The sequence below is a fragment of the Chaetodon auriga genome, chromosome 11 (assembly GCF_051107435.1).
Source record: "Chaetodon auriga isolate fChaAug3 chromosome 11, fChaAug3.hap1, whole genome shotgun sequence".
Classification (NCBI taxonomy): domain Eukaryota; kingdom Metazoa; phylum Chordata; class Actinopteri; order Chaetodontiformes; family Chaetodontidae; genus Chaetodon; species Chaetodon auriga.
In genome coordinates, this window is record NC_135084.1 from 14,807,221 (window position 1) to 14,819,760 (window position 12,540).

Below are 12,540 nucleotides of genomic sequence, written 5' to 3' on the forward strand. Positions count from 1 at the left end.
TAATTCTGTATTTACATGTAAAGTGATTTTATGCCAACTCGCTTTTGTGCCTTTTTTGTATTCAACATCTGTGTATGCTAAATCACTAAAAGATGAATAATTCACAGTTTTGATATTAAAAATCAGCCCCACATCAGCTCTTTCAAATGGTTGTCTCAGCTCATCTCTAGGTGATATAGAAATAAAGTATGTAACTACAGATAAAACAAGCTTGGTGGATTCACCGATGTGGAGACGGACTCCAAAGGTCGAGTCTTTGAAGCAGAGGCTGTCCTCATCAAAATCTGATTCGAGTCATTTTTGGTTCTGAACTGAAAACATTTGAAGAGCCCTCGAGGCAGAAGAGGTCAGTCAAGTGATCAGCGCACGAGATGAAAACACAAAATGCAGCTGTGTCACTTCAGGATTTTCATTTCTCCTTCCTTGTTGTAGCCTTGTATTTCAGCCCCGAGCAGTGTGCTTTCATGCCTCATCTGAATGTGGGTTTGTTGTCTCGTAGCTAATGTCCAAACCGTCCTCTGTGTGTCCTCTGCAGGGCAGGGTGTCGTAGTTCAGACCATCATGCCCTTTGCTCCGGCGGCGGAACAGGAAGTGTGTGTGTGAGCGTCCCCAGTCGGCTCTGTTGGGATGAACATGCCACTGCACCAGATCTCTGTCATCCCCCGTGATGTCACCTCATCGCGGGTGTCAGGCAGTGGGAAAGCAAAGGACAAGGACAAGCAGGTATGTGAAGACGCCAAATCATGTCACAGGCTCTTAAGGCCGGGCACACAGCTGAGGATTACAGGCTGGTTTTATCTCATAAAGTTCAATTTTCTCCTGCAACAGCTCGTAGGCGCATGTTTGATATTTATGACTCAACATCTGCACACGTCCCAAACAAGTCCAATAGAGTAGAGCCAGGCATAGATAGCGAGGAGTAATATCAAACAAGCGACCAGACATGATGATGATTCGTTTACAAAATCCTCTAGCGGCTGACAGAATTATGAGTCTTGTCCATTGGGAGCAAAAGAGGAAGCAATGTGACTCTTACAGAGCGGCAGAGTCCGCAGTGGGAGGCAGTTCGGGTGGACGGTCAACAAAATGTCAGACTTAACTCAAGAGACCAGTTTCCTGTTCCCTTCTGACGGTCGACACTGGTTTCTTTTTAGCCATGGCTGTTCCCGCACCTGAACCAAAGGGTTATTACTGTAACCATGGAAACAAAAGTCCCGTAATCCTAATGAAGAAGTCGTTTTAATCCAGACCATAATCTTTCCTTAACCCTAACCAGGTTGTGTTTGTGCCTCAACCCAAACAAACTTATAATAGAAATGCCATTATTTCCTCTTAACGTGTGCTTACACGCTACCTGGAATAATGAAAATCCGCAATCCATCAGAACGTCTGCATGCATGTAACGAAGCTGCTCACAGCCTCCAGAGAAAGTCGTTAGCTACTATTCATTTTTCTACACTTCACCATCGCAAAGAAAGCCTCACTGTCACAGTTTTTGTTTTATTGTTATTTCAAGTGCCAGAGTTGACTGTTTTCACATCAGTGCCATGTTGAGTTATGTTCTCCTTAGTGTCATTCATACACCCACAAGACGAAGATGCCTGCCAAATGCCTTAAAACTTTTTCCCATGTCTGTTCCTTTTTCATTTGTGTTTTTAAAAACAGGTTTGACGGCATTAAATTAGTATTTTTTTTTTTTTAAATCTTCTAAAATATCTTCTGAATGCAGCGTAGAAATAGTGGTGGAAATTTCAACTGGATGTAGACAAAAAGCAAGAAAGTTTTGAGTCCAAGTTAAAGTTATGCAAGGTAGCGAGTGGAGAAAGCTACCCCAGGTGTTCTGTAGTCATTCATCAGGGAACAATCAGAAAGTTAATTTTTTAACGCCAGGAGGGGTCAGTCCTAATGCTGCAAAATAAATTCTGCATTATGTTTCCCTCGCAAACAAATTATTCTGTGCTGCCTGTGGGTAGAACAGAGGTTTTGCATCTAATGAGGCTAGTTAAAGTCTGGTCTGCTTTTTCATTTGTGCCCAAAACCGCCCCAAGGCCATCTGGTTGTGCAGTTTAATAGTCGACTCGGAAAGGAACCGGATTTGGCACCTGGTTCGTGGGACATGGTGTCAGATTTCTGACTTGGGAATTTTTTCTTGAATTTTGACTTGAGATTTCTCTCAGAAATTTTGAAACGTTTCACATCTGGACGTCTCTGTGAATTATCAGGAGGCTATCACTTCTGATTTGCCAGTGATAATGAAGGAAGTCAGGTGTTCGATCGTGACGAGAATCTGTTCCCAGTCTGACGCGCAGCTTATCAGTCTTCGCTTTCTCTTCCCCCTCTCTGTTTCTGTACTCCAGCACCATCAAACGCCACAGTGAAGTGCTCTCAGAGCGCAGTTGCTTTTTTGAGCTCTGGAACAAAGCGAGGTGCTAAGACAATATGTCAGTGGCCTGGCCTTTCTGCTCGGCCTCATCAGATCACAATACACCCTGAGTGCAGCAGCACAGGTGTTCTTAAGAGGCTTCTTCATGCTGCACATGGTGCTGGGTTTCATCTGTCCATGCTGCACAAGTGAGCATACAGGCTGTCAGCTGGCACATATGTATTTTTACTTCACACGCACACACACAGACACACACATGTACCTCCCTGATAATCATTTGCGAGTCTAATCTGTCTTCACGGTTAAGCTCAGAATTATGCCTTGTCATTGCAGAAGTGAAAGTGAACTGAACTCATTCCAAAACTGGTTTCATTTTGGTTTCATTCCTAATTCAAACAAAGGTGTGAGTCTGTGTGCCTTAAATACCTTTTTGTACGGTACGTTGTTAACAGGATTAAGGGGTTTAAGCTTTGGGAGCTGTCATAGCAAGGTTACCTCAGTCTGCAGGGAAATAAAAGTGAAACTGTAAGCTGTATAATGTCCTGGGGGCGTTTGGTCTCCCCGCCGCCATATTTGCTAACAGTGTAAAGCTCCAGCCCAGCATCTCACTGCTCAGCATCACTCTCTCCCCCTTCTCTGTCTGTCTCCTGCTGGCTGAGTCTCTTTTCCCCCGAGGAATAAGTGCATAAACGGCAGTGACTCCCGCCCTCCCCGTGGAACCATCAGCAGAGCGGAGAAAGGAGAAACAGAGTGTAGGAAAAGAGGAGAGGGAAAACAGCGAGTGTTTACTTTGCATGCAGATCAGCCTGAGGGTCCTGGAAGTAAGTGTGTGTGTGTGCATGTGTGTGCATGCCCAGAGTTTAGTCACAGAGCACAGGCCCATCTGGCCCTCTTAGACAACACAACTGGTCTTTTAGCGCCTCAAGAAAAGAAGCAGAACTTTCCTCTACTTAGAATTCAGAGTTAGTCAGCTGCTTCTTTAGAGAGCAACACATCCTTAACTGTTGCTGGCCCCTCTGTGGCCTCGCTCCTCCAACCCCACTCAAGTTCATTTGTCTTCTTCGAAATCCTCCTCTGGTATGTGCTTGTGGGCACTTTGTCCATGCACTGTGGTCCCCCACTTGAGAATTCATGTTTGGGTGGATAAATTGAGGTTTAAAAAATGGTTTAAAAACGGCGTCAAAAAGCTCGGAGAGCAAGAGTTTTATTTCTGGGGAAGAAAAAAAAAAGTCAAAGTTCCCTGACAGTTCTCAGCCTCGGCGAATAATACGGTCAGATTTATTTGAGTCTGGGGTTTTTGATAAGGCGTGCAGCGAATGGATTATGCATGAGTTGACAATAAAGTAAGCTCTGGTACAGTCTAGCAGGTGGGGAAGGAGAAAAAGCAGGTCCTGTGGTGGATCGAGGAAAGGCATATTGCACCGTCAGTGTTTGTTTAGATGATTGTATCATACCTCTTTAACCCCATCTGCGGTGTCACTTGCTGGTGCTTTTACTGTAAAAGCGGCTTCAGTGGACACAGCTGTAGCTGTCATTTTCACATTCGCTCATGTATTCACACCCACACACAGGATCTCATAAGCACTTGTATTATATTTAGCAGTACATGTCTGTGAATGCGCACACACTGAACACTGTGATACTTGATACCCGTCCTTTTTGATGCTGCATGTATTTTTTTCTGAAAGCACAGACAGCGCCGGAAGCTTTGTCCTTCGTTAAGCTTGTGTCGGAGTCAAGGACGGAGAAAACTCCCCGTCTCCTCCTCTGTTTGATGGTTTGATAACAGCCGCCGTTGCTGCGCAGCTTCTGGGCACTGATGGAGCCGGGCTTAGCAGAGAGCAATATCAAACACTGACTGCCATGCTAAAAACTTTCAACGCAGCCTCCAGGCGTGACAGGGACTGCTTAATGTGTCTGTCTTTGCTAATTCAATGAAAAGCTTTTAGTATAGCGACATAATGTCGTTGTCGAAACAGCGTTTTTGCACCTTTGGTGTAGCTGCAGCATTTTTGCGCTGAGATGGCAGATGACAGGCCAGCCTACTTTGCACCCCGCATTACTATATATTGTCCAAGAAGTACTGTTTGATTAAATTTTACAAGTATGTTTAGAAAATATTTGAAAATATGTTTTTCAGCCCTGAGGCAGGCAAATATTTTCCAAACGTTTGGTGGATCTAAACTGTCCAAATCAGCCCCCTCCAGATTGTCCTGCCCAGGGGCTTGCAAATGGAAATGCCATGATAATCGCCCAGAAAGCCTTGGGGCTGAGTAAACTAAGCACGAAATGCTGAATTATCAGGAAACGAGTGTTTACGTGTGTGTGTGACCCAAGTTCATAACTAGTAAACTCAAGGTGGTCACACGTAGAGAGAAGCAGAGGATGTGATCAGTTTATTTTGCAGACTTTAGCACAAACAATTCTGTCACTGGACATATTTCTGTTTTCTCACGCAAGCACAAATTATCTCACCCTGAGCCACACACACACACACACACACACACACAGAGTCTATACACCTACCGTACACAGGTGTTAATCCAATTGATATTCTAGTAACACAAATGAAGAGTGTGTGTGCGCGCACGTATTTTATCTTTCTCACGAACACTCATACATATAAGCACACATCCACAAGCACACGCTCGCTCGCTCATCCCGGTGTCTATGTTCTGAGGCCAAACAGGTTCCCACGGCCTGTCTTTAAAGCAGAAGCTGGAGAGAGAAGATAACACATAGGCGGAATGGGATTCTCTCTATTCTGGCAGAAGTTTTCATAAAGGTATGAACGTTGTGTGTCAGCAAACTAACCTACTTTACATACTGCGCTCATGAAATTCAGAAACTCTGCTCACAAACATCCTGCCTTTCTCCTGTCTGCTCATATACAGTAAATATGAAATCACTCTGAGAACTGGAGAAAGTTATAGAGTAAATGTTTTCTTTTTCCTCTGGTGGTAGTTGGCAGTCGGCCTCTAACTAACTTGATGTGATGAATGTCGGTTTTAATTCATATCTCACTCAATTTAATGTCAAAACACAGTGAAAATACTCATTACTGGTTCCTAAAGTTACATCTGAACATTGCTCATTTTGTCTGACCCCTAAACCCAAAGATATTCGATTTATAATGATAGATCGCAGAGGAAAGCAGAAAATTGTCACATCTGAGGGCTGAAACCACTAAATAACAGCTCGTCAGTTCAGCAGGATTCACGGCCCACAGTATGTTTACTGCAGTCCATATTGCTGCAGCTGTTTTCTTTTTTTTCGGCCTCGTGTCTCTCTCCATCTCGCTACCTGGGTCTCACTTTCAGGAGACACACACACACAAGAGGACGTGTTCTCAGGTACTCACGAACACACGCCAGCAGCTGGTGTTGTTAGTCAGCCCGTCTGTGCAGGACTTGCTCGAGTCTCCCGGAGGATGCGGCTGCACTGAGCCACTTGAGGTTTTTAAGTGCTAAAAAACATAATTAAATGTAGAAGAGCCGAAATGACAGCCGGGGCCTTTGAGGGCTTTGACTGTTTTGAGGAAGGACTTTGCTTCACTTTGTTCAAGATTTCATTTCATTAGCCCCTGCAATGGCTCCACGGGTTATTTTACAGTCTTTTTTGTAGCTCTGACACTCGGCACTATATTAAGTTTTATATATGCGATTACAATTGACCCATAGCAGCAGAAAATAGACTTTGAGAGGCATGGCAGGAAATAATTACAGCCCTTTCTGCTGCTCTATATACTAGTAGGCATGGCGCAGCGTTGTATGATACCGAGTCGAAGGAGAGTTTGCTTTGTCTCCAGTGTGAGGGGGCGCATTCTTTGCTGTGTCTTTCTCAGCTCTTGGCTTCAGAAGACGAGCTATTAGCAGAGAGAGGGACGTTCTGAGCAGAGGAGACAGTATTTGCTAATTAACCCGCCGCCCCGTTGCCTTCCATGACCTTCACCCACGCACTTACACAGCTCACTTTACTGTTAAATAAGACTTGGCAAGTAAATATGTCGATACATTGAGCTGCTTTCAGGTGCTCTTTTAGGAAAAACACATTTTCAAATGATAATCTCATGATTTACATATTATGTGGGCTGTTGTATAACCTAATCCGACACATGTATTGCTATTAACCTACCAGAGGAATTTGTTCAGCTCGTCACACTGCAGGAACATAAAGTGCACTGAACTCAAAGAAGGCCACAGCTGTGAAAGCCACCAAATTCACAAGAATAAATTTAAGGGAACCAGTTTAATTTTTGCGGCGTTACCCAGGGTGCATTGTGAATAGGTCTGTTACAGGAGCAACTGTGGTTATAGTGTGAAGAGCCAGCAGAGCCAACCAGAGACAGACGTGCAGACTGAGACGAACATGAAGTGGTTTTCAGAATGGAGAAGTGAAATCACCACATGAAAGCCAGTATCTGCCCGTCCTCTCTCATCTGTGCTGCCTCCGTCTCCCTGCTCTGTTCTCCATCCAGAGCTTTTTGTTGCACTTCTGTTCACTGGAAGGTGTCTCCGTGGGGCATCAGGGGACACCGTTCAATTGCCTGTGACATGCTGACTTGACTCCTGCGACTCACGAACATTCATCCACTGCCAGCCAGATTCCCGAGCAGACGCTGCAGATGTTTCCCTCGCTGCAGCCTGTCTTCTGGTTTTCAGTAGTCTGGTGCACAACTGCTGCCTAATGTATGCTGTTCATATGGAGCCATACACCCCAGTTTCACCACTGGTGAGTGATAGTGGCAGTCAGGTGCTCTCCAGTAAGATCTGATAGCAAGATTTCCAGTTGTGGATCATTTGTTGGAGGAGGAGGCACAAATACATGCCATGTCTGTTAACAATGAGACTGCATCTCATGTTTTGGTCCAGTCCCCATCCCCCTAAACGTCTTGATCTGTGTCTCTCCAACTTCCCCTCCTCTCCGTCCGCCCACCACCTCCTGTTTTTCATCCTCCGCCATCATCCTCTCATGGTGTTATCCAGAGGAAGATTAGTGCAGTTAATCTCTCCTATGGATTCACTGGTGTGACCACATTGTGAACTCCTCCTTGTTGCTGTCTGGGGAGGCAGATGCCCAACAGCTGCAGACATTGACTCAAACATAGGCTTTTTTTGCTTTTTAGTATAGCATGCTATGACTGCTTGTGCTGCAATTCTGCCACTATGACTCTGCGGTGCACACATAGTGGTGCATTTTTAAGTGAAAAGCTTCATTTCAAACGTGCCATGTTGCCTGTGTCAGTCTATGAAATGTGAAGACATTCATGTCTACCTCAGGATGAATCATAACAGCTTTGGTGATCCTACAACTTTTATTCTACTGCCATCATCGGGCCAAAATTTCCATTTTTCTAACGTGTACAAATGGTGTAACATTTACTTTGTGTTTAATCATAATAAGCCAGTTTTCACATGCTAGCACACTGAACTAAGGTGGTGAACATGGTAAACATCATACATGCCTAACATTAGCTTGTTAGCATTGCCATTCTGAGCATGATGGCATGCTTATGTTAGCTTTTAGCTCCAAGCAATGCTATGGCTAAATGCAGCCTCACAGGGATGCAAGTGTGGCTGCAAAACCTCAGCATTTTGAGTGCGTGTTATAGTGCTTCCTATGCAGAAAATGTACTGTACTGAGAGGCTTAGATGACACAGTGAGGTAAACACTCATTAACTTTGATTTAAGCTTTGAGGACTTTTTCTCAGGATAGAACAAAACAGGATCACTTTACTGTGGGTGTTTATACTGTAGACAGGAGGGCCAAAGAATGGATGCTGTAATTGGCGAGTCCAGAGTCAGTCTGAGAGACTGGAATAAGACTTGATCTAGACATATTTTAATTCACAGATATCAGTTAAATTTAGCCTGACATAATTCCAGTGCTCAGATTAAATTACGGCGTTGCAGCGTGTCTTTTGTAGGCTGCCACGTGGGCATCACGGGTGGACATTATCCACGACTCGTGCCAGCAAAGGCGCACGTTTTCAAAAGTTACACTGCAGAGTTTTTTGCTTTAAGGTATCATTATGAAGTAAATGCTGATTGCACAATGTAGCGGCCATAGAATAATGACGCCACTGGTTTTTAGATCTGTTGCCTATAAGCCTCATTTTGACTATGCACTTTTGTCTGCCGCTGCGTACGATCTCTCGGGAAAATGGAGGCTGACTGGCGATCCAGTCCAGCTGGCACCATTTCTATCTGCTTTCATGCCTCTATTGTAGACTAAATGAATGAATGGACTCGTGCTTTTTCTCCTCATGTCTTTCTACTCCCCCTTCCAACCCGATGCCAGCCCCTGCCATAGTTACTTGTTTGCATGAAGCAATGCTATTTTATTACTATATATAAAAGGATGCCAATTTCACTTTACCTCCACAGTGAACACGATTCTTTCTCCTCTCTGCTTTCCAAAGTGGTGTTGATCGTTTCACTGAAGTTTGGAAACAAATGCAGTGTGTCCTGTGGGTTTGGTAGTTGTTTGGCTCTGAGGAAAATGGAAAACAATCCTGTTGTCTTTGCAACAGCGGTGCCAAAAAGCACTTCTGCTTTATTATGATAGTGACAGCTATAGAGAGACAGGAAAGGCAGGGGAGAGAGAGGGGAAATGACATGAAGGAAAGGGCTTGGGCTGCAATTGAACCCAGGATGCAGGACTGAACCTTGATCCATGAGATGAAAATGAAAGTTCAGGTGATGATGTTGAAGCCAGCATGATAAGGTTCCTAAGAAGAGGGAGCCATTTTCACAGGTTACTAAGACAGAAACACTGTTGTATTGTTTCTCTTCCATGGAAGAAAGGAGAACAGCACAGAGAGTAATAAATATTTTGGCCAAATTTTTGGACGTTCTGTGCTTTTGGTTTTTATAGTAATGTCAATTATGACATTTTTATGGTTTCTGCTGAAAGTGGAAACATCAAAGCTTTAAAAGCAGCAGTTTTTCATTCAGTTTTGAAGCACGTCTTCAATAAACTGAATTGCTTCCACTCACCTTTTAGTGCAGCTGTGTGATGTAGGAAATTATAGATATCAAATGAGACCTGGTAATGATCTGGATCATTTCTAAAAACAATACATAATTGAACAAAACATGATTTACAGCTTCAATCAATTATGAAACATGTCTTTTCTCTCAAGATGATGATTCTCAGGGATATTTGTTGCCTCTGAAGAGCTGATTAAGCTTACATCCCACATCATGTTCTTTCAAAAATGCACCTTTGAATAATACGATGAGCAGATCAGTAGAAATGCATTAGCTTTGCTTCTAAATCAAAGGTGAGAGCTCATTATACACCAAGAGCATTTAACTAATGGACAAATCTACTACTTTTTCCCTGTAATGCTTTACTGCAGGGGGAGAATCTGGTCTTGTTATGTTGAAAAGAAGACTGTATTCACAAAGAGCTCCCACAGGCAGAGTAGAATACCAGATGTTTGTTACTTGGAAATGTCTGCAGCTTGAAGCCCAGAGCACATTTTTAAAATCCTGCGATCCATCTTCAGCAGACGCACAGCAAGTGTCTGAACAAAGAAGCATCTTACAAGGCTTGTTTACAGAGATAAAATCTGCTGTCTCCAGATCAGTGCTTTGTTATGCACGGCCAAATGTTAGACAAAGAGGTTTTCATGTAAATTAATTGCTGTTGCAGTTGTAGCTTGAGACATCGCCTCTTCAACTTGCAAAGCATACGTTTTTTTTTTTTTTTATGAATGCAGCACTTGACACGTTCAAGACAAGAGAGTAACTGATAAAAATAATGGGAAGTCGTGATGACTTCAAACACGGGTCATAAGCCACTCTTGAATCCATGAAATTGTATTCGTGCTTATCTTCTCCCTCCTCAGCCTGTGGATGGTACGGCGCCATGAATGCACTAGTACCTGGTCTCTTGATGAGGCCTTCAATATGCACCGCAGAGTGCAGAGGACTGCGGCTCGGCAGGTAGAGCGCAGAGCGAGCACAGAGTGAGGGGCCAGGTGAGAGAATAAAAAGATGAGGTGAAAGAGAGCACAATTATGGCTTCTTGTAAACAACGCGAAGGAGGCGAGAGCGAGAGAGGAGCGTGTTGTTGCCGTAGAAACAGAGCAAAGACTGGAGTACTATTGGCAGGGCTGAAGCAGCAGAGGCAGAACGTGAAGAAATAGTCTGCTGTTTACTCCAGCATGCCTCAGCCTTTCTCCTGTCAGAGCTGTCAAATGCTTTATGTGCCTGGAGCACCGTGGTTTCCCACTTTGCTACTTCAGTGAGTGTTCAGATCGCGGGCTCCCAGAGAACCAATATCAGCTGGTGATTTGTTCATTTTTAACAAACCCAAGTCAAAACTAACCCTAACCCCCTCACCCCTATAGTAAAACCTATACCTGTAGTCATGGCTCCCCTAAAATGTTTGTTGCAGAGTTGTCTTGGGTGTGTAAATATTTTCAGCAGCACTGAATGATCATGGAAATATTAGAGAATACTTCAGGCGACAGTGTGTCTCTATGATCCTCTTCCTCAAAAGTAGCATAGAATTGAGTCTTTTATGTACATAGTTTAGAGAAAATTGTTGCTCGAAGATGAAACAGAAGAAGCGGGGCGGAGAGAAAAAGGCGCAGTTACATTCCCATCTACATCAGCACCACGGACAGATCCATGGATTCATCAGTACGCGGCACAGTTTGGCTACTGTTATCTCCGTCGTGATCGGGGCCGTCGATTCTAACTTGAACAGACCTCAGTCAGAAGAATCAATGAGGATCAATGAGTCAGACAGACTAGACGAACATATTCAACTAAACCGCTCTGCCCCTGGACTCTCTCTGCTACTAGGAAACGGAGAGAGGGGGGATGGCAGGTTAACAAGGTGGATGGCACCGACCCCCCTCCCATCCACCCACAAACTGTCTACTGACCGATACCATCCACCATCTAAACTAATGTCCTGTGTTGCAGATCCTTTTGCAAGGGCAAAGAAAAATGTCCTCTCTGCGAAGCCGAGGTGAAGCCGGTTTGCGAGCGCATGAGCCGTGGATGGGCGCCGTCGGTGCTCGGCCGTTTTGATTGACTTGTTTATTTGAACTCACGCCGCCATCCAAACAGGCCTAAGGAGGCTTGTGGCGACTCCATCTATCTGTTGCCTCAGGTCACGCTGCAGGGCTGACAGCAATCAGGCTGTGCCTTTTGAATGCTCGTATGCACAAACACACGTCTTCTTCTCTTGTCTCCTCCTATCTCTGAGGGCTGTGGCCTCCCTCAGGCTTGTTATCAGATTATGATCGTTCTATATGTGAAACATGAAAATCTCAGGCCAGCTAGATGAGAAGAGCAAGGGGGTGGGTGGGGGGGTGAGTCCTCACCATGGAAACCACCTCCCAAGGACCTTGTTGAGCTGTTGAGTGTTGTTTTTTTGTCTTTTCACTCAGCACCACAAGGACTCCTTGTTATATATTTTCAAGGAACAGAGCTCATCTTGAAATTGCCATTAACCAGTTTAAGGTCATCAAACTGTAATTATACTATTATTGCTTTTTGGCACACACAGAGACGCACACATGCAGCTTATATTAGCACTAATGTTCAGGAATGCTTTGTACGCACACATTGTTTGTTTCAGCGTAGTCTACCAAACGAGTTGAGGCCAGGATTGCAGTTGTTCAGCTCCTCGGAAATATGGGCAGGAAAGGAAAACGTTTGGATGTTTATAAGAACTTATTCGCATTTTCACTCTGAGGTCATTATGAATCGGGTAAGCAGAGCGTGCTCAACAATACCTTCTGAAGCACACATGCAGTAAACTGTGACAGCTGATGGTGTGGGCAAACTGTCGCCTGTCGAGTGCACACATGGGACTTGTCTCTGTGTGTGTGTATGTTTGTGTTTGCTTGTTTTGAGTTATATGTCGGTGTGACTTGACGGAGATGACAGTCATCCGCAGTGATTGACGCACAAAACAGAAACGGCTGTGTTTCAGGCTGCACACACTGACTCCAGGAAGTGTGCACATCTGGGCAAGGGAGAAGGATTTTTCTCTTCGATTGGCAGCAAACCTGTTGAGCGTGCTCACAGTGTGTAAGTGTGTGTGTGCAGGGATGTGTGTATGTGTGTGTCATCCAACTTGCACACATACACGGAGAAACGAAGCCAGCCACGTGATTGAAAGCTGAAAC

The 12,540-nt window shown here is 44.4% G+C and overlaps 1 protein-coding gene across 3 annotated transcripts in view; it reads left to right on the forward strand.

The window, feature by feature from the left end:
- Positions 1-12,540, forward strand: part of marchf8 (membrane-associated ring finger (C3HC4) 8) — a 78,740-nt gene that overhangs the window by 19,855 nt on the left and 46,345 nt on the right. For all 3 annotated transcript variants that reach the window (XM_076742455.1, XM_076742457.1, XM_076742456.1), the window contains exon 2: positions 536-723. In XM_076742455.1, the coding sequence (XP_076598570.1) occupies positions 628-723 (96 nt within the window). In that variant the 5' untranslated portion in view covers positions 536-627. The remainder of the gene's footprint in view (positions 1-535; positions 724-12,540) is intronic.